We start from the raw sequence: 22,084 nt of genomic DNA, 5'->3' as shown, positions 1-22,084 counted from the left end.
TTGTAGCTTTTTTGTATACTTGCTAACGCAGTAGCTGTGCTAAATGTTGTAACGGAGCTGACTGAAACAATACACGAGACAAGCGTCAACAGTTCCAACATTTTATTGTCTCTCATTTCTTGGCATTGAAGTATTCCTCAATGACATCCTTGGCTTGTGACTCCTTGCCATAGTCCTGTTGCAGGAAATTAACATTAAAAAAATAAAAATATAAAAAAATGTGATCACAGGAATTCAGAAGTACCAGCAAAATAACAAATAAATCAAATCTTGGTCCAAGAGTGCTGCAGGGCTCTTTAATGTCACCGGCGCACCAAGTCCGGATGAGTGATGGAAGGATGGATGGATTGATTAAATCGATGCCTTAGTTTGCAGTTTCTGACCTAATGTTGCCATTTTTAGGGACCGCCGTCACCACGGGCAAGGTGACGGGGCTCGTACCTTGGCGTTCCTTTAGCCAGTTTTAATAACAGCTGTGTGGCGCAGACAGGCCACAGCACCTGGACTTGCTTGGCAGGCAAAGTTCGACGCAACTAAGACGAGACGTGACACGGGTTGTGAACTAGCGCGGAAAAGGCCGGCCGGGCAGAACAATTCCTCGCTCTTCGGTTGGATGGCAGAAGGTTCAATCCATTCACTCGTTGCCGTTCAGACAACAGAATCGGAGTTTCATCTTGTGTACGTTACAAAAGTCTTTGTTCTCCTCTTTTCAGACAATGTGATGCCAACATTTTGCAGTTGCCTCACTAGTTTGGCCGTTCTCTGAGGAAGGCGACAGAGCACGGCCTAACTAGTCAGGTAAATGAAAAACGCATCGTCTTAAAAAAGGCAAGCAAACCACTTTTGCCATGCCAAATTATGTTTTATGAGGTAATTGCAACACATTCGTTCGTGGATTAAATGCATACTTTGTCAAAATTATTCTTTTAAAGCTACTTTGGATACATTGAAAAAAAAAATTTGGTTCTAAGAGCCCCCACGCCCATTTTAAACCAAAGTTTTAAAATGAAGGGTTACTCGTAGTCGTTACCTTGACAACCACGCAGCTGCAGCCCACCACCTTGCGGGGTTTGCCCTCCCGGTCGATCTTGCACAGACCGACCCACTCACCAAGCTTCTTGTTGTCGTCGACCTGTGCGAGAAAGTGCGCGCGTTGTTAGCCGCGTGTGGTCCCACCAAAGCCGGCAAAAGTGGGGCAGAAGCGGAGCAACTTGGCCGGATCTCAGTCACACATTGGGTAACAGTGGCATTATCGTCACAGCTTTCAGTAGAGGGAGCCAAATTATCATCAGCGATGCAGCCAAGGTGTCCAAAGGAATCACAATATATACATATATTTTTAAATTTTTGATGTCCACTAATACAGCGCGAGCTCACCTTAATCAGGTTGATCTGATGCTCGGCGCAGAGGGCCTCCACCAGCTTGACGTACATGGGCTCGTCGCAGTTGGCGGCCAGGACGCACAGATGGGCCTGGCGCCTGAAATGCAAGAGTGCAAGCATTAAAACCGTGCAAGGAAAATGCAACGTGTCACAGACAGCTGACTTTGCAACTTTTCCCCTCAAGGGGTTCATTCAATTCAATTTCTGACGGCGCACATACTTGTCCAGGGCTTTGGCCGCCTCACGGATACCGCGGGCAAGGCCGTCATTGATGAGTGCCGTCTTGAGCACTTCGGGGAGAGCTGTGTTGACATCCATCACACCTCCGGCGGCAACGCTGTCATGGATGAGAGGCACGATGTCAAGAAAAGCGGAAAACGCCCAATGGGAAATTCGGCAATGCGCTTCCAGCTTGTCAGAAGAGGGATGTCACTCATTGGAGGGCGAGTGAAGGGAAATCCGATCAAATTAAAATCATCATTCAAGCGTGTGGAAGCTCACATCAAGTGGAATAGCTCATAGATATCTTTAATACTTGTGTTTAAATGTATTCAACGGGGAACGTATCGTCCGTGTACAACGGGGGTTATGTTTGAATTCTTGACCCAACATTAACAAGTAATGACGTGATCATTGACCTCCGACCCCCTCTTTGAACCTAGTCATGCCATTTATTCCAATTTGTGACACTCGCGAGCAACCTCAAAACTAGAAAATATTACACTAGTAGGAACCCGTTGACACTCTTACGAAATATCGAGTAAAATTAGTACGATAAATATAGAAACACACATTGCGATTGGACTGTATCAGTTGGTACATTCCACATGAGCGCCAAGCTAAACTCACCCTTCCTCGGCCATTGTTGGAAAGGGATGGATGACGAACGTAGATTTCTGCAATAAAGCACAGACAACACAGTGTAGTTATTTTTCATCGCTGATGAAAGGTTTTGAGGATATTATTAAGCAGGATGGTCGATTTATTGAACGGATTGTGTTCCGAAGGTGAGTAAACGCACCGTTTTCTACTCTGCGGTAGCGGGTGAAGAGGACGTCATCAATCCGCGACGTGGTTTTAATACCGCTGGAAGGCCCCCTCTGATCAAGGCGTCCGAGGACTGCCTGTTTATATTCATTCAAACTTGGATTATTTGGACATTAAATGTTGATTTATTCTGGACATCTATACGCACATAAACATATGCAGGCTGAAACAATTTATAATCACCTGCCTCTGCTGCAATCAGATTAGATGTAACCCTCCCCTCCCAAAAAAAAAACTTTGAAGATTGAGTTAAGCAGGTGAGCTGGGATTTAGAATAATAAAACTATTCACATCACCAACAAGGCCATGCACCTTAAAAGCTCACCAAATTAAATGTGACTGAAGTGCTGTTCAAATATTAAAATACACATGTTTTGTTTTATATAGTTGAAGGGATGTCTTCAGTTTAATATAAACATGACACCAACGTTAATATTGTATTCTAAACAAACAAGTGGGAACTACCTGTAAATCAAAATATGGATGAAGCAAACAGCAATGATTACTTTTCATTTTTCTTTATTGATTTGTGTCATGAAGGAGCCAAATTAAACATCTGACACAACAAAGACATCATTCATATAATGGTGGAGTCTCCTCTCAGAGTTTGAGAAAAGCTTCCAGTGCTTCATTCTCAATTGCCGATTCGAATGCGGAGAAGTCCTGAATGGCAAAAGTGGAAAAAGATGTTCACGCAGGCATGCAGGAAAAAAACAAAACAAGAACTTACTCCGCAGTACGTGTTCCCGTTGCTTATTTGCGGGGGCAGTGCAGTCGGGTTCCCAGCAATTGACCTCATCGATTCTTTGGCTTTGTCACTCGCCGCAATGTCCACCATCTCATAGGGGATCCCCTTCCCATCGAGGACCATAAATATTCTCTGTTGGGCTTTCTTCATCTGGAGGAAAACAACATGGAAACAAATGTAGTGCAGAAAAGAGATGAAGATAATACCTCAGAGTTGCTGCTGACACTGGCGTAAAACACTTTGACAGACATGGCTGCAAGTTGAACGAGGAGAAAAAAAAACCTGCAGACGTCCAGTGGCGGAATGTGTGTGTGAGTGCAAGAAAATAGACAAGGTAAGCAGGTTTGGACATGATTAACCGGGGTGTGTAGGCGCGCCCACATAGCGTGGGACTTACCTTTCCAGTTGGAGCTTCTCGAGCAAAACAAAGACACGCCAAACTGCAGGAAATACTTTTATTGTTATGGGGAATTTAAAAACACTGCTCGCAAAAATCCCAGCATTATCAAATGGGGGAAATATTTAAGGTGAGGTCCCTTCAAGCAGCAAATAGGGGGAAGAAACACAATATTTACAAGAAGATTAAGTATTGAGAAAAAAAGGTCAAAATGACACAGGTGCCAAACTGCTAAATAAAGGTCAAATAAATGTTTTGATTTTTTTTTTTTATGGCGTTTCCTGTGACAAAATTAAAAAGGCATGCAATCACGAGGAAACGAGCGGGTCCAGCTCGTAACACATTCGGCCAGGCAGGTCGTCGGGCACCGTCTGCCGGGAGCTGTCCGAATCCACCTCGGCGGCCTTGTCTGCCGGCGGCGGCGGCGGCGGGCCCTGCGCGCTCACCTCGCTGCGATGCCTGAGGAGGTCAAACACGTTGACGTGTCGGCCATTCGCGGTGAACAATGCATTCTTTGCTTTTGCCCTACCTGCCCTCGAACCGTCGATCGCTCGTGTCTTCCGAGGCGGATTTCATGGCTCCGAATCGAATGGAGGGGCCTGACGGGATCAAAACAGCCCAATCGGCTCCAATTGACACGCCCCGGATTTCATGAGCCGCATGAGCGCAGCCCTGCTTACCGGCATGCTGCCTCCTTCTTCTCCAGAGCAGATAACCCACAGTGACAACTAGCAGCAGCAAAAGCAATCCGCTGACAATTCCCGGCACCAGCGATGACGACGAAGCCGCTGTGGACGACGCAAGTCTGAGCCCGGCCGGGAGAAAAGCGCCATTCGGAGGGGAGGGGCTTACCCACGACGTTGATATAAAGCGAGGTGGAGGGAGTGGACCAAAAAGCATTGGAGGAGAAGTTGACGGCGTAGAGGCAGACGTAAGCTCCTCGGTCCTCGTCCTCAATGTCGGGGAATTCAAAGACGGCCACGTAGAAAAGGGTGCGTCCGAAAGCCGCCTTGGCGCTGGTGACGTTGGTGTCGGTGTTCTTCAGGTAGAACGTGCCGCGGGAGTACAGAGAATGCACAGAGCACGTGACGGAGAAGCTGCTGCCCCGTGTGACCGACATCTCCCGGGGACTGTAGACCACCATCACCTGGAAGGTGGTCATGGAGATTTGCGGCTTCTCCAGCTCCACTGGGAAGAATCGCAGAGACGGACGGCGGCGTCAAAGTCGCCGGCGTCGGCCAGATGAACAAGTAGACGCCGGCACCTTTGACGTCGAGCTCCACGGGATCTCCTTGAGGGAAGTAGATGATGTTAGCAGGCACTTTCTTTTGATACTCGCAGAAGTAGGAGCCCTGGTGACTGGAGTTGACTCTGGACAGGCTGAAGGTGGCCGCCTCGTTCTCGCTATACTTTTGGAGCTTGAAGGAGTCCTGTAACTTTTTCAGCAGGAAGGTGCCGCCTTGGTGCTCCGTCAGGATAGTGCAGGTGAACTCCACATTTTCACCCCAGTGAACTTGGCTGGAAGGACTCACGGCGATGCGAGGCTTCGACAGAGCACCTTAGACGAGAAGGGAGAGGCAACCGAGGTCAAAGGGCGTGCGTGCGCGACTGCTTCGCGATTAAAAAAGAACATCTGTGGACTGAGTATTGAGCTTTGAGGAACGCCACTCAACTATGACAAGATAGATGCAAGCAATATAGTCAAGTTTTCTTACCCAAACAGATGACTCCGGCGTCCTCAGAGTGGCCACAGTTGTTGTCGCCAAAACCCAGGTGATTGCAGTGCGTGATGGCGAGCTCCTGGCCTCCGCACACCACGTCGTCCAGCCAGATGGGGCCGCTGCCTCGGCCAAAATGCGCATTGGAGGGCGCCGACACGGCGTGGCCGCAGCCTAATTGTCGGCACACCACGTCGGCGGCGCTCAGTTCCCATTCGTCGTCGCACACCGTCCCCCACCGGCCGGCGTGGAACACCTCCAAGCGGCCCGAACAGCTGCTCCAGCCGCCGACCAGCTGCACTTTTTCTGTGGCCGCAAACGTGGAAAACTTGAAGGAGGGGGGAGGGGGGGCGCAAAGTAAGGACTTCACCTCCACAGGAGACGCCGACGTCACGATCGTGCTGGCACGTGGAGCGGGCGAAACCCTTGAGCGAGCACTGCTGCAGCGAGGTGCTATTGGCGAAACAGCCGTCGCTGGCCTCCATCACGGCTCCGCTGCCTTGGCCGTAGTGGGCGGCGCCGTGGACGCTGACGACGCGGCCGCACTCCAGACGATCACACACCAAGTCCGCCTTGGCCAGGTCCCAGTGGGTGTCGCACAGCGAGTACCAGGCGCCGTCGTGCTGGACCTCCACTCTCCCCGTGCACTCCCTCTCGCTGTGCACCAAGCGCACCTCCAAGCTCTCTGCGGGAAGCAAACTGAGCGGAGATGTCTCCAAACTTTGCTTTTTCTCTCACCTGAGCAGATGACGCCGGCGAGCGACGTGGTGTTGCACGATCCGTCCAGCAAGGAGCTTTCCGGGCACTGCGCCAAGGTGGACTCCGTGCCGCTGCACTCCTTCTGCATCATCCAGACGTGCCCCGAGCCGCGGCCGTACTCGGCGGCCGTGGTGATGTTGAGGGCTTTGCCGCAGTCCAGCTGCTTGCACACCACTTGGGCGTCGCTGGTGTCCCACGTTTCGCCGCACACGTCCCCCCAGCGGCCTTGGTCGTAGAACTCCACCCTCCCGGCGCAGCGGTGGACGCCGCCGGCCAAGCGCACGTTGCCTGCGGGGAGAGACGGCGGCCGACGCTACCGACTATTTTAGAACACACGCACACAAAGCACTACCACCGACCTGAGCATCGGACCGACGCCTCCTGGTTTTGGACGTTTCGGACGGACTCGCGCAAGGAGCACTGCTCGAGCGACTTCTCCCTGCCGCTGCAGCTGATGGTGTAGCCGCTGTGCTCCCCGCTTTGCCCGAAAGATCCGGCATACTCGACGGGATCGCCGCAATTCATCTCCCGGCACACCACGACCGCTTCGTGCAAGCCCCACTGGACGTTGAAGACGGGCCACCAGTGGCCTTGGTGGTGGAACTCCACCCGACCCGAACACTGGTTGCTTCCGTTTATCAGTCGGATGGTGGCTACCAAGACAAAGTCCTGAGAGCTTACAAGAGCTCCGAACAATGAAGACCATCACGCGAGCGCACATGGCTCACCTGAACACACCACGCCGGCGTCTTCGTCGTGATGGCAGTTGCTGAGGCCCAAGGGGCTATTAGTCTCACAGTCCGTCAAGGACGACTCGTTGCCGATGCACGCCACGTCGTCCAGCCAGACGGAGCCCGTGCCTCTTCCGAAATAGGCGCCCGATTTGGCCGTGATGGCCGTGCCGCAGTCCATGGCCCGGCACGCCACTTGAGCGTCTCGGATGTCCCAATGGTCGTCGCACACCGTCCCCCAAGCGCTCCTGTGTTGGATTTCCACTCGGCCCGAGCATCGGTCGGTGCCGTTGACGAACCGGAGCGTCGGAGGATCTGCAGACGGGACGGCGAGCGCGCGCTTTGATTCCCGGTCGAAGCGATTTGACGGCTACGGCGCTCGAGGTTATTCTTGCTCTCTGACCTTCGCACGACAGCGAAAAGCCTCGGCACGCCTCGGCGCTCTCCCGGACGCTGCACTGGGAGAAGGAGGTGGCGTCTTTGCCGCAGGAGCCCCGGTAGCTCCTGAGCGGGCTTTCGCCAAAGTACTCTTGGGATTTGGACGGCCCTCCGCAGTTGAGCTCCCGGCACAGCATGGCGACCTCCTTGGCGCCCAGGTCGCGATGGCACAGCTTGCCCCACTCGCCGTGGTGGAAGACCTCGAGGCGGCCCGAGCAGCGCCTGCTGCTGTTGCTCAGCCGCAGCGTTTCTGCAAAAAGCCAAAATCCTCTAGCGTCCGCTTTGCCATACTTTTGGACGAGCGTAGCAACCTGAACATATGACGCCGGCGCCCTCGTCGGGGCTGCAGTCGTGATGGCCGAATCCTAGGTGCGGGCACTCGGACAGCGACTTCTCCTGGCCCGTGCATTCCAAATCGTCCAGCCAGATATTGCCGGCGGTGGTACCGAAGAAGGCCTTGTCCTTGACTGCCAGCGGGGCCCCGCAGCCCATCTGGCGGCACGTGACGGTGGCCTCCGCCATGTCCCATTTGTCGTCGCACACCGGGCCCCAGCGGCCCTGGTGCAAGAGCTCCACTCGGCCCGCGCAGCGGTGGCTCCCGTTGACCAGACGAAGCAGATGTTCGCTATCTAGCGGGCGCAAACCAATCGACAATTGCAAGGGCTGAGAAAAGGGACCTGTGACTTACATTGGCAGGACACGCCGGCGTCCGGGCACTGTTCGTTGACGGCTTTGTGCGAGCACTGCGAGAAGGACGTCTCGTTGCCCGAGCAGGTGCTTTTCACCGCCGAGGTTTCCCGAGATTGGCCGTAATGCGGCTTTTGGCCGGACGTCCGAGGCTTCCCGCAGTTGATCTCCTGGCAGAGCACCTTGGCTTCGGGCGGGCCCAGCTCAGCGCAAACCTTGCTCCAGCGGCCGTCGAAGAAGACCTCCACTCTGCCGTTGCAGTGGTCGCTGCCGTCGCTCACCCTCACGTGCTCTGCAAAAGGCGCCGGTTCAGCTCGCCACACCTTTGGCCCAGCCGTGGAAGACGGCTCCTACCCGAGCACACCACCGCCACGTCTCCTCCGTGAAGGCAGTCGTTCTCGCCGAAGGGCCTGTGCGGACACTTGAGGAGGGACAGCTCCTTCCCGGTGCACTGCACGTCGTCCAGCCAGATCTGCCCGGTGGCGTGGCCAAAGTCGAGCTCGGCTTTGCTCACGGAAAGCGCCGAGCCGCATCCCATCTCGCGGCACACCACGTGGGCGTTGGTGAGGTTCCAGAAGTCGGCGCACACCGTGCCCCAGGCGCCGCCGTGGAAGACCTCCACGCGGCCCGAGCAACTGGTCGAGGTCGGACCCGCCAACCTCACCGTGCCGCTGGCGCATACTGCATGGAAATTGCAATATTTGATTGATTGGAATATTTTCCTTTTTTCTGGCCAAACACGACATCAACGTTTGGGTTTCAGGCCAATACTCACCTGTACAGATGAACAAAATACCTGAGGTAGAAACAAAACGGAGCTCAAACACTTTCAACTTTATATTTCAACACCAGATCGATTGACCGTGAGCCGATTTGATTCTTAGCAAATGAAATGTTCGCATCAAACTGCTGTCAAAAAGTAGAAACTTACCAATTGCCAGACACGGACGTAGTTTGTCACAAATGGACCTCATAATGAGTAGTCGATGTCGTAGATAGCCTGCAGAAATGGTCAGGCCACCCCTCAAATACTTCCAAATCAGAGTGCGCATGGACTCGGACCGCAAAAAGCGTGTTGACATTTGGATCAATCATTAAAGGCGGACCGTGACAGGGGATGCTTTGACCCGAAATCTGCACCGGCGGGAGAGCGAGAACTCCCACTTTTGTAGTTTTTCCAGGTATACACTTTTTTACAAAGTTACGGCGCAATTTCCAATGTATTCAATGACTCTCCTTTTTTTTTTTTCCAACTTCAAAACTTCACATCAAACTGCACCTTCAGCGTTTCAAATGCAAAATATGAATATTTACTCCACTATTGATTTGCGGGTAAATCATTGCATAGGCCCGTTTTGATGGGAAATGACGCGCGCGCTGCGGTACAAGAGGGCGATAAAGCGCAAGCGAGTTGTCGTGCTGATTTTCTCTTGAAATGCTGCCAGTTGATGTTTGGAAAAAAAAAAAAAAGTCAACGCAATTGACCGTGACAAACATCTGTCCATTTTCCATATAGCGTGACACGGAAAAATCAGCAGGAGAATTCACTTGCCCTTTGACGCGTGGCCCGATAATTAAAATCGACGTACAGCAGAAAATTCATCAACTTTATTTTGCAATTTGACATCACTCTCCACAAATATAAAAATCACAATCATGTACATTTAACACGATGGCTCAGCACATGGAAAATATCGAAAATGGACGATTCAAACGCACGCTAGTGGCCACATCATTAGGTACACCGAATCGAAACGGGTGCAGTGTGCATTGCTGCTGCAGGGTGACCAAAAATGACACGATTGTCGTCGCTCCCTTTTCTGGGCGGGGGTACAAGAACTTTTTGAAGGAGTCCCACACGGCCGGGAGAAGTTTTCACCTTTGTGCCTTCTAAGACTCCTGCTGTACAAAAACAAAACCTGAGTTGTTTCGTCATTTGTCTCATCCGTCTTTTAATATACGAGACCCAAATAGCTTCAGTGATGGCTGTCCTTAGAACTACAAAAAATTAAGGTCATGCAAAAAGTGAGGAAGGAAATATCATAAATCGTTCACCTGGTCCGAATCTTGAGCGGCGACGCCCAGGAAGGCAAACACGCTGTTATTTTCTTTAGAGCGGAAAAAGTCCTCATAGTCCTGCCGGGATGGAAAAGGTGAGTCGGCGCTGGACCGAGCCCTTCCAGCATCCCGGAAGCAATTGGACGAACGAGCACGTCGCCATGGATTAACCCCGCAGGCAAGAGTGACACCGCGTAATCCGCGCCGGGATTATGGTGGGATTACAGAGGTGCATGGCGTGCATTTGGATGGAGCCAAAACTCACAATAGGCATCATGAAGCAGCCTGCGACCTGCCTGCACCTACCCCACAGTAGCGATCGCCGCTGAAGATCTGCGGGGGCAGCGGGTTGGCTCCGTGCGGCCGCTTGTCGCAAGGGATGTGGCGGTACATCCACAGCCGCTGCTCCTCCAGCATGGCGATGTCCACTTGCTGGAACTCGATTCCGTTGGCCTCCAGGAAACCCACCACCGCCTGCTGTTGCTTTTTCACCTGACGTCGGCAAAAGCACCGCTTCGTTACCATCCAAAGTTTACTTTTGAAATCCCCATCCTTGACCCAAATTAAAAAATAATAATAATAAAACAAACCATCATGTATTCCACTGATTATTATGATGGCCACTAAAGTCATTGATCATTTTAGCCTGGATGGATTGTTCTCATGCATTCATCATACTGATGAAGCATAAAAATGAAACTAATTAATAATTCCATTTCAATCGAGGTGAAAAAAAAAATCCAATTAAGAACACGCTAATGAGGGTATCCGGGCACAGCCATGTGGGCGGCAACAATGGCACTATTGTTTTGCACGTCTGGCCTCCATTGGTCCACTCGCCAACCCAAACAAATGTGACCCGACAGTGGCCGTGCACTCAATAGCAATTTGGCCAAGTGACAACAATTCAGTATGAGAACGAGACTCAACCCGAGAGCGCGTGGCAATCGTCTCATCCTTTTAGGGTGCCACATTCAACACTTGTGGGCGAATTACAAAAAGAGTCCATGGAAATGCCTCACGCTCCATACAAGTATGCAAGACTATATTGCTGAATGAAGGGATTAACTTGGATTAATCCTTTCATTACACGACGAATGGGAACAAAACGGGACTCGTGAGGACAAACGGACCATGCACGGAAAACAATGGTTTGCCTTTGCGACATTAAAAGTCACCTGCAAGTACGAGGCACTCGAAAATGGGCACGCCAGCCCCAAACCACGCCCACGCACTGGTTGGCCAGTCAATTAAATTTTATTTTAACACTCTGAAATGTTTCTTTCCCTCCTTTAATTCCCAATTCTAGCCACTCATCCACCACCCATCCTTTTCTTTTTCTCTCCCCTGTATCCAATCACTGCTAACTCCATTCAAAGGTATCCAAAAGCCAATTATTGCACTCACAAGCTTCGCTCTGGCATCACTGACCCAAATGGTCGGTCAACTTACTCAGGCGTACAATGGATGGACTGTACTTCATTCTTTAAAAGTAAAATGACTGGATGAATTAATAATGCACAAATAGTTGAAGCGTGACAAAAAAAATCTCCAATGACTTACTGCCAGAGATCCACTTGACGAAGCGACGTAAACCTTGACAATGACCATTTTAATTCACCATTACGGAGGAGGGAAACCAAGTTTAAATTGCAGGACAGTGCAGACGCGGTCCGCTTGTGCTGACAAGCTGGCGATACTGAACATCAAGCTTCCGGTGTTTCTTTTCAAAACAAAAAGGAAACGTTCTTTTCACGTCTTTTTGTCCACTGCTTAAATAATATAGATCCGAAAACACAAATATCATCTCCTAAGTGCTAATGTAGAGCAGGAATTGTGTTCAATTGACATTAGAACCCAATGAAATTCGACACAACGTGACTTTTGGACTTTGAAAATGTTAGTGGGTGATATAAACGGATTTATGAAAAGTTATTTTGCTTTGAACGTGCGATGTTGGGCTTTATTGTAAAATAATCAAAAACAACAGAGTAATTGACCCTTCAGTGATCAACAATGAATGAAAATAAAACGATAGAAGTTCTCGTGCATCGCCGAGCGAGTCGAGCGCTTTCACGTAATGTACCGGTAATGCAAGACGAGCTGGTGACGTCACAGAAGCGGTTTCCATGCAACAGCAGGCAGCGATGGCCGTCGTTCCGCTTCTCCGTCGTCTCTCGGTCTCGATCTGCAAACTCCGCACAGCCACCCATGTTAGGCACACTCACAAGACGCTACTTTGCAATTTGGACAAGTAGACAAGACGAGGAGGCTACCGGTTCGCCTTCGTATCACGTTAGCCATGTTAGCTTAACCAATAGTTTTAGCCTTTTTTTTTCTTCTTTTTTTTTTTTTTGCAACTATGAAGCCGATCTTAGCGATAATGTCCAATTTTGTGTAAAAACCAGTTGTGAGCAATCCATGACCGTGAAGGTGCAAGGCGACATCTAACGGTAAGACACGCCTCACCTGTTGCACTATTTTGTTCTTCTCGCCCGCTTGGCTCTCCGTTAGCTCCTTGCAATCCTTTTTTTGGCTTTGTAAAAACACATTCCTGATCGATCGTGCACCCACCCGTTGGTGCTCGAGGCCCAGTTTTGTGTGTCAGCGGGGACAACAATGCACCCGACAAGAACAGACGGCGGTCAAGGGTTTTAGCCTAATCCTGATGCCATTTCCCAATGCTTGCAACTTCACTACAGACATTCCAAGGGAATATTTGGACTAAGGTAGTCGGTGCGTGGCTCGTCTTGGTGATCTTCATTTTGGCTTTGCGGGCTAGCGTTGCCATAGAAACACGCCCATCAAGCTGGCTCCGTCAAAATAGAATATAGAATAGAGGCTGGATCTTGCTTCAAGTTACTCAGGGCAGAATTGACATGAAACAAACCACACACTGTACATTTAAACATCTGTTAGCGTAATGCTAATACCTGCTTGTAATTAGGATAGTAACTTTCCCCTCACGCACGGTGCGGTTGCTAAGTGAGCATGTTGTGCGAGCAGGAAGTCCTCAGAGCAACCTGTCGGCGTCTGGCCTCGGTTGCTTCGCAGCGACGCCGCGGTTAATCTTCGGTGAGCTTTCTGACAATGCGAGCCAGACGTCTCAAGCAAAAGAAAAACATCGGCTTCCTCTCCTCTTCCCAAACCTGTTGTTTTGCTGACCTCAAAACAAGATGGAGTCCAAGAGCGACGCCTTCGAAGACGACCCGGATGACAATCGGAGCCGAGGATCCTTCAGCAGCCGGAGGAGTCGAGCCCCCTCCGGTAAAAAGCTCAAGCACTACAAGAACTTCCGGGAGCGGACCCGGGATGAAAAAGCAACTTCCAAAGCGGAAACGTACCCCTCCGATCCTGAGCCAGCGTCGGACGGCGAGGGGCGCCGCAGCAAGGCCACGTCTTACTCGGACGAATACGAGTCGGAGCGCTCGCTGTCGCCGTGCGAGCGGGATCAGACGCTGTCGCCGCCGCCAACGCCGCCGCTTCCGCCAACGCGTGCCAATCTCATTTCCAGCAGCTCGCCCTACAACACAGGTTGGATACGCCGCACGTCACACAAAGTCGATCAATGTTTGACCGTTTTGACATTTGACACGTGCGCAACAGGTATGGAGAGGCGAGTCCGGGCCCGCCCGCCGCCGCGTCCGGGGCGGAGCCGGGCGTCGCGCTCCCTCAGCAAAGAGTCCCTCCCTCCCAAAGACTTGGACCCCCTGACCAGGCAAATGCTGTCGGGCCGTCTGCTGAAAATCAACGAGTTGCGCAACGTGCACGGCGAGCTGCAGCTGCGCATCGCCGAGTTGCAGAAGGAGAACCGCATCCTTAAGCAGGTAGACCCGGCTCGAGGCCGACGGCCGCACCGGAGCTCGCCTGACCCGGTCGGACTCTCTGGCGGCAGCTTCATACGCGTCAGGAGAAGGCGCTGCGGAACTACACGGACGCCGAGAGCAAGATCTCCCAGATGCTGTCGTGCCACGCCGGCGAGACGCACGTGCTGCGCGAGCGACTGCGGCGCACGCGGGAGCGCGAGCGCGCCGCCGAGCGCCGCCTGAAGGAGAAGGAGGAGCAGCTGCTGAGGAGCCACGCCACCGTGGGACGCATGAAGAAGCTGGTGGAGCAGCGCGAGCTGGGCGCCCGCGAGGAGCTCAGCTGCAAGCTGGAGCAGGAGAGGGCACGCACGCACGAGGCCGAGCTAAAAACCAAGGTAGCGTCGCCGCCTCGCCTTCTTCCGCGTGACCATCACCGCTGCCGCCCGCTAGGAGCTGGAGAGGAACATGGAGCTGAGCAACGGCAGCCACCTGAGGCAGCTGGCTGCCGAGAGGAAGAAGACGCTGTGCGCGCAGGAAGAGATCAAGAATCTGCAAAAGGAGCTGGAGCAACTCGCCAGTAGACTCAGGGTGCCTCCAGAGAAACACGCAAATACATCCACCACAAGCTGCCGAGTAACGCCGCCGTCACCTTTTTCCAGGAAAAGGAACGAGAATTAGAGATCCGCAACATTTACGCTCACCGCATCGGGAAAGTCTCCCCGAGGAAGGCCGCCGACGGCGAGTCGAAGCTCAAAGGTGAGGCGGAGGCGGCGTTCCACAAGGCGCACAGACAGTGCAAGGCGGTGCAGACGTGCAGCAGCAGCAGCCCCGAATTTCCCTCGCCGCCGCCGCCCGCCGTGGCAGAGTACAGCGATCCGGCCCCTGACGGATACCTGTCACTCAAGGTAACTCCTCGCCTAAGCCATTCAGGATGTTGGAAATGAGTCACTTCGTCAGCAGGTGGAGGCGGTGGACGGTGGACCCGAAGCAAAGCAGGAGCAGCAGAGGAAGACCAGCCACGACAGAAGAACCTCAAGGGACGAGAAGGAGACGGACCATCAACAGAACGCTCAGGATGTCCGTGAGGTGAAGGCCATCACGTTCACAGATGGTAAGAAGAGTCCGGCGGCTCGTACCTTGAAAGACTTGCAAGCGGATCGATGTATGGGACTTCCGCAGACTGGGTCAAAGAGAAGGAGGATGACGAGGCGGGCAGCTTCTTGAGGAATCCACACAAGAGCGTCCACGTCCAGGAGGAGGCGGCGGAGCTGTGGGGGAACCACCACCAGGTGGACGCCAGCGAGGCGCGTCGTAGGAAAGACCAGCTGCTGGCCAAGATGCGAGAAATCGACCTCCAGAACAAGGACAAGCGGAAGCCCGCCAATGTCGACTCGTCCGAGTCCAACGCGGCCACCGCGGAGACGCCGTCGTCGGGCCGGCGGCGAAGCCTTTGCTCAATCCGATCCGACGAGGACTTGGTCTTCGGAAGCTGCGTGGCCTCGTTGGGGGGGAAGCCCCGCCAAAACGCTGCCAGGGACAACGGAGACCACGCTCTGGAGGCCATCGGCATCTTCAGCCTCAAGGGGACGGAGGAGAAGAGCAAGAAGTCGGCGCTCATGCAGCAGCTGTTCGGCTCACTGGCGGCGCCGTCGGGCGACGGCCGGACGGCGGAGCTGCTGGATGACATGACGGGCGGCGGCGCCGCTCGGGGAGGTTCGCGGGCGACGGGGCGTCTCGGCTTCGGGGCGACGCCTGCCTCCACGAGCGCTCGGCACGTGGTCGACAGCCGTCCCGCCGTCCGCGTCATCCCCTCCTTTGACGACGACATCGAGGAGCTCACCTTGTAGCTTGACATTGGACGTTAGCTGATCTGAGCATCACTCCGACTGCTTGTTTTTGTTTGCACTTGTGTTTTTTTTAGCAGTAGTTGCACTTGACATTTGCTTTTGTCACGTTTTCAATTCTTTCCAATTGTCTCATTTGTTTGGGCTAGTAGCACTTTGATCATTTATTGCACTTGTCACAAGGACCAAGTGTGTGTTTTGCTATTTAATGTGACATTTACTATTTCTACTTCCCGATTAAATATACATGCTGTCAAACATCGTGTTTGTTTTGGGAGGGCCATAACGATACATTTAAAAGTCACACTCAATATCATCTAGATAACGTTTTGAAAAAAAAAAAATAGACTCAACACAAAGTTAAAACTAACATTTTATAATTGTACGTTATTAAAACGCGATGTAAACATTGGTGGAACTTTTTAAACGCTACATTACGACGTGAAACAGATTTGGCACAAACGTGGCAGAAACGCCATGGTATCCTAGCAACGCATTCTACCGTCGACTTGACCCACCCAATATGGCGGACGCGCCGACGTGCCCAAGCAACGGACCAACCCACTTGAGGCGGTGACGTACCCCAGACCAGTGGGAGGGAATTAAATTAAAACGCAAGTTTTTTTTTCCCCTCCTCAAGAGGGGCTTCATGTAGTGGTCTTCACTGGTTTAGATGTTTTCAGACAAGTCGGGGCCACGAAACTGAGAAGACATTTGAACAAGAGGAAGTGCGTGGGATGCTTCCAGGCGCTTCACCCAAAAGAGTCACGTGGTAAGGACTGCCTGCTTGCTTCAGTTTACAAATATTCAATGTCATTCTTTTTTACTGTATTATTTTATTTTTTTTACATTTACCATTAAAATGAAGAAATGATGATCACCCCAACAAGGATAAGTCCTACAGAAAGCGATGGGATGCTTGTAAATAAATTGCTTTTATGGCAAATATGCCGAATAAGTTAAAAAGAGGCAAACTTTCCTAAAAGTCATTGGTGGGAGCAGTTCACTTTTGGCAGTCTTAATGCAAGCCTATCATTAGATGCAATGAGCTCAGCGCGGGTCGGGTCGGGCCTGTGATGGCTTATTATGGGATAAAGGGAGCGCAAATGGCCCGGGACCACTTTTACTGATTATTATGCACATTGTTGGCTGACTTTGATGGAGCTTGCATTCCTGTTATCAAGTGAAGCAAAACATTACATTTGGTGATCCTTTTTTTTCTTTTCATTGGCAACCCGTTGAAATTCATTCCATCTTGTTGCCGATCGAATATTTTGTCTCGAAAGATTGATATGGACCGACTGCGACATTACATTGACATCATTAAGTCTGCTGAGTCATGTCAAGTGTCAATGCGGTTGCTACGGCAACATAGACTGCTGAGCTGCCGTCATTTGATACGCGACTGGCTTCCTTTCTCGTCTGGAGTTCCAAAACACTTTAGGAACGCTTTCAAATGTTCTAGTGCGGTGAAGAAGCTCCCCGAAAATGGAAGTCTCCCCGGCCAAACCGATGGCTTGCGAGGAGGCGGAGAGACAACGGGAAGACGACCATCTTCTCACCCTGAAGGCCTTGACGGAGAAACTGAGACTGCAGACCAGGAGACCTTCTTACCTGGAGTGGAAAGCCAAGGCGGAGGCGGAACGTTTCCGCGGCTCGGGTAGCGGGGAAGCGGCGGGACGCAAAGCAGGGGACTCCGCCGTCATCCGCTGCCAGTTGCCGTCGGGGCTGCTGAAGACCTTCGAGACCGTCGACGAGGCTCTCGGCTGGCTCAGGAGAGAACTGGTGAGATCCGAGATGATCAAGGTTCTCCTTCAGAATCAATAGGCAACCCTTTTCTTTCAGAGCGACATGCGCCAGCAGGACCAGCATCTAGCCAGTCAGCTGGTCGGTCTGCGCGGCGACATCAGCGAGCTGCGGATGGAGCGGGCGTGCCAGCGGCACCGCCGCATGCTCAACGACGCCACCTACGGGCTGGAGGAGCGCGACCAGCTGTCCGACCTGCCCTACGAGTGCCCCGTCACGCCCGGCCTGGGCCTCTCGGCGCCCCTGCGGCTCATCGGCGTCACCAAGATGAACATCGACTCGCGTCGCTTCTCGCTGTGCTAGCCCAAGATGATAGTGGAGCCGAGAGAAGCTAACGCAAGGTTGTCTTTGAGAGCAAATGAGAACACAGCGTCACATCTGAGACACATCGTATCGTTAGTTATTTAACATTTCATAAAGTCGTGGCGACGGTAAAGTGCCAGAACAATCCCGTGGGCGCGGACAAAAGGGATTAAGGATTAACGTTATTTGGCCAATTAGGACGCCTTCAACGCCGCGCCGTTGACAATTCCTTTCGCTCGCTCAGCGTCCAATTAAGATGTGGAAATTCCAGGCAATAGGAACGGCCATTTTCCGTTGCCGTTCGAGGCCGCTTGGGGTGGCCCACTCGCAGCCAGCCCACTTTTCTACCTTTTGGAGATTAGCAAATAGGAAGCGTGACTCCAGCCAAGCGGCCGACTTTGATGGCATTAGGAAACGTGGCTGCGATTTCAGCCATCGCCGTCAGGACGCCAGAGTGGATCCACGTGAAGGACGACAGCGTTGGAAAAGTCTTGCAAAACGTGCTTCTTTTTAATAAACATGTGCACAACAACGCTGCGACACTTCCAAAGGCACAATTGGGGCTCAACGGCAGCTCAACGAGCCAACACTTCATCTGGGGGTTTCCCCAAATTCTTCCAGAAAAAAATGGGTAGCCTACCCTTCATTGACTAAAAACAAAAGTGGCCATAAGATGCACAGCAACTGCCGACAGGAAATAACGAGGCGGCCATTTTGGATTCTCTGTGCCCCAGTTAGGGGAAGACTTGACTGAGGCACCTTTGGGTGTTCAGAGAGCACAAAACAGGCAAATTGGGCTGCACCACTTAAGAGGAGAACAACAAGCAATAAGCAATAAGGCAGCGGTAATCCAAACTGATGTGCTGACCGCATCCACTTGTGGTGTGGCTGACTGCCGTGGCAGATACTGCCCATAACGTAACCAGGGCTGGAGCGCACGTCAGCCTAAGTGCATTTGGATTGACGTCATACGACGACTAACCTTCAGTGTGATCAATGGCTGCCCGGTTACAGCGCGGCGGCGCCGCCTTCGCCGTCCATGCTACAGCCGAGTGCCTCGATGTCATTGCTGATGTCGCAGATCATTCGGTCCCACTCGTCGCCCTCCGAGGTCTCCCCGGCCTCCTCCGGGCCCTCGTCGGAGGCGGCGCCGTCTCCGACGCCCGCCGCCGCCGCGGCCACGTTGCCGTTGGAGTCGGCCGCCCGCCGGTAGCGGCCGAAGCTGTCGGTGATGATGCCGCGGCCGTCCTTCACGCCGATGGTCTCCAGGAAGTTCTCAAAGTGCTGGCTGTCCTTCTCGGGGATGAAGGGACGCAGGCCTGTGACAGTCACCGAATGAAATTCAAAGGCGGCGTTCAAGACAGCCAAACAGTAAACGTCCTATCACGCGCGCGTTTAGAAAAGAGAAGAAGACCTACCAAGCAGGAGGAACTTCCTGCTGTCTCCGTAGAGCTGCCGCAGCTTAATGCAGAACTCGTGGATGGAGGAGCCGTTGCGGTACTCGTGCAGCAGCCCGGCAAACTGCTGGATTTCCTGGGAGGACAGCTTTGTGCGCAGCTGGACGCCACACAAGTGTCAACGACACAACGCCAGTTCGGAAACTGGCGAATATCGGAAAGGGCGTACCGTGGTCATGTAATCCTGGAGCAGCTCGGCGGCCGTGGTGCTGAGCTCCTCTTCGCTCGCCGTCGTGACCTGAGGAGAGGCGGGGCCGGAAGCCGACGGGGCGCTGCCGTCGGCCTCCGGCGATGCCTGGAATGGACTTGGGAGGGGGAGGAGGAAAGAAAACACGTTTTAAAGAAGCGGAATCCACCGCAGTAGGTGAGGGAAAACGAGAAGGCGAGCTCTTACAAAGGGCCGGCCTCGCCTTCGAAGGCTTCTTTCATGTCCCCTTTGCCCGACGAGTCATCTGAGGAACCGGCGCGTTCGTCAACAAAATTAGCGCTTCGCGCCAGTGGTGATCAAAAGAAACAAATTGTGCCTACATAGAGCAGACGACGGACGAATTTGCTTTCCATTGCTTACCGCTGTATAGGGAAAGATGTCTTGTGGGCGTGGTGGCTCCGTCAAAGATGGCTCTGTCCAAGAAGTCAATGGTGGACTCGGTGTAGACAATCTGGAAGACTTGGCTGAGCAGAAGGCACAGCTCCTCCGCAGCTGCCTGACACACAAAACAAGGACAAATGTATCCCCGTTCCAAAAATGAGCCCAGTATTTTTTTTTGGGTCCCCCGTGGATGCTGAGCAACATACTTTATTGTCGACGGCGAGGACAAGCAGGCAGCACACTTCCACCAGCGCGGCGCCGCTCTCCGACAAAGAGCTGAGCGTCTGAGATTTGTTGAGATCGGGGCAGGAGCTGGGACAGGGGGAGCCTCCGGATTCCTGGGCTGAGCCGCGCAAGTTCAGTCACCACTCGATCGATTCGGACTGCGGCTTTCCGCAACCGCGTACCCGTCTTGATGACGACCAGGTGCTGAGAGTCGTCGCGGACGTAAGAGACGGCGGCGATGTCGTGGATGGGCACCCTCAGGATGATGTCCTCGCCGTCGCGCCACACCAGCTTGACGTTGTACGCCGACAGGCTTACCACGGCGTCCTGCTCGGAGGTCAGCTGGCCCGCCAACTGATGCGACTTCTGCCGACAGCAACCGCCGGCGTGTTTATGCGCTACCTTTGCGGAGGGCGCCCTCGCCTGACGTATGAAACGGTCACATGACTTACTCTTGCATTGTCAATGAGCTGGAGGACTTCCGTCCTGCTCGATGGGTTCAAGTATCCCGGCACCGATGTCAGCTGGCCCAAATACTTGAAAGGACACCGAAGCGAGGCGTTACTTCAACACAGTGTCGCGAAAGCGGAGTACGAGAGAGAAGTCTGCGCGCCTCACTTTGACTTCCTTCTCGATGTAGTCATTGAGCAATACGTCGGGGTCGATGCGGTGGTCGGGTTGCGAGAGAGAGACCGTGTGGAGTGCCCGGCGCTCCGCCGATTTCTCCAGCGCCTTCTTGTCCCGTCCTTTTTCACCCTTCAGGAAGACCCGCTTGAAGGGTGACACGATGCCAGGCTGAAGTTCGGGAGAAAAAAAATCAATCAATCAATAAAAGACTACTATTTCAAAATGTTCACCATTATTGAAGGAGCCTACCTCATAGTCCATGCAAGGTGATGCTAGCAGATTAGCGCGATTGTTTACATTCATCACCTGTTGCCTCACGCTACGCTAACTTCAAATGACACTTTCTCACGTCAAGACACAACAAAAGAAAAGGGAAGCGTCAAAAGAGGAAGCGCACCGCCGCAGCTTCCTGTGAGGACACGGGCGTTCAAACTTGACTGCAACAACTCTGGAGTTGACCGCTGAATTATTTAACGGTGTTTGGCTTCACGCGACAGGTGCATTCGTATGGATTGTTTGCTGGAGAAATGTGAGCTCACTGCTCTTCTATTTGAACATTTTCAAAACAGAAAAATCCCATTTTCTTAGTGCTACTTTTGGGCAAATTCTTTAGGATTATTTTGAAACGACTCTTTGCTATAAATACAATGTCAGACCGAATAGCTTATGTATAAATGCGGGGAAATGCAAAATACACTCAGCATAAAACAATATAATATTATAATATGAATATTTGAAAGGCGCAGAAAGTCTGACGGGTCATTTTTCGAAATCACACAGCTCACTATCGCCCTCGCGTGGCACAAAGACGAAGTGCAAGAGCAGTGACATCACTTTGATGACTACAAACGAAACATTAAACCCATTCAGTATCATATGGAAAGGTGATTTTTTTTCCCCCTACAATATAGATTGAAGCACTTTACATAAGAGTTGCATCGGGCTGAATCAGCATGCTCTTACTCAAGCTAAATCTCAGCATTGCAGTACACGACCCAAGTTTTATTTCATAAATAATATATAACAAATAAAATTCACCATTATTTGCTACACGCGAAACATCGTGACACGTATACCGATGGTTTAACGAGACAGGCTTCATTTTGGCGTTAAACTCGACTGGGTCAGGGAACTCAAACGGGTTAGCATGCTAGCCGGCCAACGGTAATTGAGTGGCTGGGCGGCTGTAAAAACAACCCCCCGAAAAAGTGTCGACTTGCCTTTTTGACTTTTTTCACATCTTCCTCCATGTCTACGACGAGGTCCTCTTCTTCATGTTCTGCTTGTCGCCTCCTCCTCCACCTTCCAAGCGAGATACGACATAACCAAAACGAAGCTTTTGGGGAATACCTTCCGACGTTAGCTTAGCCTAGTAGCCTAGCATGGGGGAAGTCAGCCCAAATTTGGGATGAAGGCCATGCGCCATTCTCAATTTTGGACACGTCCACAAGTCTTTAGGCA

At 52.3% G+C, this 22,084-nt stretch overlaps 6 protein-coding genes and 2 non-coding genes across 15 annotated transcripts; 2 read left to right on the top strand and 6 right to left on the bottom strand.

Annotated features, from left to right (window-relative positions):
* Positions 1–87: 87 nt before the first annotated feature.
* rps12 (ribosomal protein S12) lies at positions 88–2,517 on the bottom strand. Its single transcript, XM_061270266.1, has 6 exons — positions 2,405–2,517; positions 2,233–2,279; positions 1,604–1,720; positions 1,378–1,480; positions 1,031–1,132; positions 88–175 (listed from the first exon to the last, which is right to left on the bottom strand). The coding sequence occupies exons 2-6, from the start codon at positions 2,244–2,246 to the stop codon at positions 113–115; spliced, it is 399 nt and encodes a 132-aa protein (XP_061126250.1). The 5' UTR covers positions 2,247–2,279; positions 2,405–2,517; the 3' UTR covers positions 88–112.
* Positions 1,217–1,299, bottom strand: LOC133146967 (small nucleolar RNA SNORD100). The gene has a single exon (XR_009711458.1). It is a non-coding gene; the product is annotated as a small nucleolar RNA SNORD100 (small nucleolar RNA).
* LOC133146965 (small nucleolar RNA SNORD101) lies at positions 1,794–1,870 on the bottom strand. Its single transcript, XR_009711456.1, has one exon. It is a non-coding gene; the product is annotated as a small nucleolar RNA SNORD101 (small nucleolar RNA).
* Positions 2,518–2,932: 415 nt separating the features above from the next.
* LOC133146466 (scavenger receptor cysteine-rich type 1 protein M130-like) lies at positions 2,933–8,928 on the bottom strand. Of its 2 annotated transcripts, XM_061270232.1 has the most exons (18): positions 8,840–8,928; positions 8,684–8,704; positions 8,263–8,589; positions 7,910–8,200; positions 7,533–7,850; positions 7,187–7,471; positions 6,781–7,098; positions 6,412–6,705; positions 6,032–6,340; positions 5,664–5,978; positions 5,291–5,599; positions 4,840–5,133; positions 4,428–4,763; positions 4,256–4,363; positions 4,105–4,174; positions 4,022–4,034; positions 3,161–3,328; positions 2,933–3,093 (listed from the first exon to the last, which is right to left on the bottom strand). In XM_061270232.1, exons 1-18 carry the CDS (start codon positions 8,880–8,882, stop codon positions 3,031–3,033), a joined length of 3,882 nt encoding a protein of 1,293 aa, XP_061126216.1. In that variant the 5' UTR covers positions 8,883–8,928; the 3' UTR covers positions 2,933–3,030. The 2 variants fall into 2 exon arrangements, 1 of the variants encoding a protein (XP_061126216.1); XR_009711372.1 differs by lacking the exons at positions 2,933–3,093; positions 4,022–4,034; positions 4,105–4,174; ... (12 more) ...; positions 8,684–8,704; positions 8,840–8,928 and adding an exon at positions 3,385–4,015 and having other exon boundaries at positions 3,188–3,328.
* A 573-nt stretch (positions 8,929–9,501) lies between these two features.
* Positions 9,502–12,165, bottom strand: sh3bgrl2 (SH3 domain binding glutamate-rich protein like 2). 4 transcript variants are annotated; one of them, XM_061270268.1, is made up of 4 exons: positions 11,530–12,043; positions 10,273–10,458; positions 9,964–10,044; positions 9,502–9,810 (listed from the first exon to the last, which is right to left on the bottom strand). In XM_061270268.1, the coding sequence occupies exons 1-4, from the start codon at positions 11,575–11,577 to the stop codon at positions 9,799–9,801; spliced, it is 327 nt and encodes a 108-aa protein (XP_061126252.1). In that variant the 5' UTR covers positions 11,578–12,043; the 3' UTR covers positions 9,502–9,798. The 4 variants fall into 4 exon arrangements, with proteins under 4 accessions (XP_061126252.1, XP_061126254.1, XP_061126253.1 ...); XM_061270270.1 differs by having other exon boundaries at positions 9,502–9,807; XM_061270269.1 differs by lacking the exon at positions 11,530–12,043 and adding an exon at positions 12,053–12,165 and having other exon boundaries at positions 9,502–10,044.
* A 109-nt stretch (positions 12,166–12,274) lies between these two features.
* Positions 12,275–15,874, top strand: lca5 (lebercilin LCA5). Of its 2 annotated transcripts, none has more exons than XM_061270241.1 (8): positions 12,275–12,419; positions 13,143–13,500; positions 13,573–13,793; positions 13,862–14,167; positions 14,223–14,360; positions 14,432–14,677; positions 14,733–14,883; positions 14,952–15,874. In XM_061270241.1, the coding sequence occupies exons 2-8, from the start codon at positions 13,143–13,145 to the stop codon at positions 15,617–15,619; spliced, it is 2,088 nt and encodes a 695-aa protein (XP_061126225.1). In that variant the 5' UTR covers positions 12,275–12,419; the 3' UTR covers positions 15,620–15,874. The 2 variants fall into 2 exon arrangements, with proteins under 2 accessions (XP_061126225.1, XP_061126224.1); XM_061270240.1 differs by having other exon boundaries at positions 14,730–14,883.
* A 102-nt stretch (positions 15,875–15,976) lies between these two features.
* ccm2 (CCM2 scaffold protein) lies at positions 15,977–21,980 on the bottom strand. Of its 3 annotated transcripts, XM_061270254.1 has the most exons (11): positions 20,873–21,034; positions 20,615–20,791; positions 20,449–20,532; positions 20,179–20,362; positions 19,978–20,114; positions 19,751–19,886; positions 19,577–19,634; positions 19,352–19,487; positions 19,144–19,282; positions 18,708–19,044; positions 15,977–17,398 (listed from the first exon to the last, which is right to left on the bottom strand). In XM_061270254.1, exons 1-10 carry the CDS (start codon positions 20,924–20,926, stop codon positions 18,734–18,736), a joined length of 1,416 nt encoding a protein of 471 aa, XP_061126238.1. In that variant the 5' UTR covers positions 20,927–21,034; the 3' UTR covers positions 15,977–17,398; positions 18,708–18,733. The 3 variants fall into 3 exon arrangements, with proteins under 3 accessions (XP_061126238.1, XP_061126239.1, XP_061126237.1); XM_061270255.1 differs by lacking the exons at positions 15,977–17,398; positions 20,873–21,034 and adding an exon at positions 21,844–21,980 and having other exon boundaries at positions 18,215–19,044; XM_061270253.1 differs by lacking the exon at positions 15,977–17,398 and having other exon boundaries at positions 18,215–19,044.
* fam167ab (family with sequence similarity 167 member Ab) lies at positions 17,105–18,663 on the top strand. The gene is made up of 2 exons (XM_061270264.1): positions 17,105–17,401; positions 17,462–18,663. Exons 1-2 carry the CDS (start codon positions 17,105–17,107, stop codon positions 17,723–17,725), a joined length of 561 nt encoding a protein of 186 aa, XP_061126248.1. The 3' UTR covers positions 17,726–18,663.
* Positions 21,981–22,084: the final 104 nt, after the last annotated feature.

Source organism: Syngnathus typhle, linkage group LG22 (assembly GCF_033458585.1).
Source record: "Syngnathus typhle isolate RoL2023-S1 ecotype Sweden linkage group LG22, RoL_Styp_1.0, whole genome shotgun sequence".
NCBI classification, from domain to species: Eukaryota; Metazoa; Chordata; class Actinopteri; order Syngnathiformes; family Syngnathidae; genus Syngnathus; species Syngnathus typhle.
The sequence above is the reverse complement of the archived record's forward strand: the minus strand, read 5'-3'. Positions and strand labels throughout refer to the sequence as shown.

Excerpts from the sequence above, each read along its gene's own strand:
- rps12 (XM_061270266.1), bottom strand. Across the intron at positions 1,481-1,603 it reads GCGGCCAAAGCCCTGGACAA|GCGCCAGGCCCATCTGTGCG; the intron begins GTATGTGCGCCG and ends CTTGCATTTCAG. Across the intron at positions 1,133-1,377 it reads ATCAGATCAACCTGATTAAG|GTCGACGACAACAAGAAGCT; the intron begins GTGAGCTCGCGC and ends TTTCTCGCACAG.
- LOC133146466 (XM_061270232.1), bottom strand. The coding sequence starts at position 8,882 with ATGAGGTCCATTTGTGACAAACTACGTCCGTGTCTGGCAATTG. Across the intron at positions 8,705-8,839 it reads ACGTCCGTGTCTGGCAATTG|GTATTTTGTTCATCTGTACA; the intron begins GTAAGTTTCTAC and ends TTTCTACCTCAG. Across the intron at positions 6,706-6,780 it reads CGCCGGCGTGGTGTGTTCAG|CCACCATCCGACTGATAAAC; the intron begins GTGAGCCATGTG and ends TTGTCTTGGTAG.
- sh3bgrl2 (XM_061270267.1), bottom strand. The coding sequence starts at position 11,577 with ATGGTCATTGTCAAGGTTTACGTCGCTTCGTCAAGTGGATCTCTGGCA. Across the intron at positions 10,459-11,529 it reads CGTCAAGTGGATCTCTGGCA|GTGAAAAAGCAACAGCAGGC; the intron begins GTAAGTCATTGG and ends TGCCGACGTCAG. Across the intron at positions 10,045-10,272 it reads GCGGCGATCGCTACTGTGGG|GACTATGAGGACTTTTTCCG; the intron begins GTAGGTGCAGGC and ends CCATCCCGGCAG.
- lca5 (XM_061270240.1), top strand. The coding sequence starts at position 13,143 with ATGGAGTCCAAGAGCGACGCCTTCGAAGACGACCCGGATGACAATCGG. Across the intron at positions 13,501-13,572 it reads CAGCTCGCCCTACAACACAG|GTATGGAGAGGCGAGTCCGG; the intron begins GTTGGATACGCC and ends CGTGCGCAACAG. Across the intron at positions 14,361-14,431 it reads AACTCGCCAGTAGACTCAGG|GAAAAGGAACGAGAATTAGA; the intron begins GTGCCTCCAGAG and ends ACCTTTTTCCAG.
- fam167ab (XM_061270264.1), top strand. The coding sequence starts at position 17,105 with ATGGAAGTCTCCCCGGCCAAACCGATGGCTTGCGAGGAGGCGGAGAGA. Across the intron at positions 17,402-17,461 it reads GCTGGCTCAGGAGAGAACTG|AGCGACATGCGCCAGCAGGA; the intron begins GTGAGATCCGAG and ends CTTTTCTTTCAG.
- ccm2 (XM_061270254.1), bottom strand. The coding sequence starts at position 20,926 with ATGAATGTAAACAATCGCGCTAATCTGCTAGCATCACCTTGCATGGAC. Across the intron at positions 20,363-20,448 it reads AGCTCATTGACAATGCAAGA|AAGTCGCATCAGTTGGCGGG; the intron begins GTAAGTCATGTG and ends TGCTGTCGGCAG. Across the intron at positions 19,887-19,977 it reads TCCTCGCCGTCGACAATAAA|GCAGCTGCGGAGGAGCTGTG; the intron begins GTATGTTGCTCA and ends TTTGTGTGTCAG.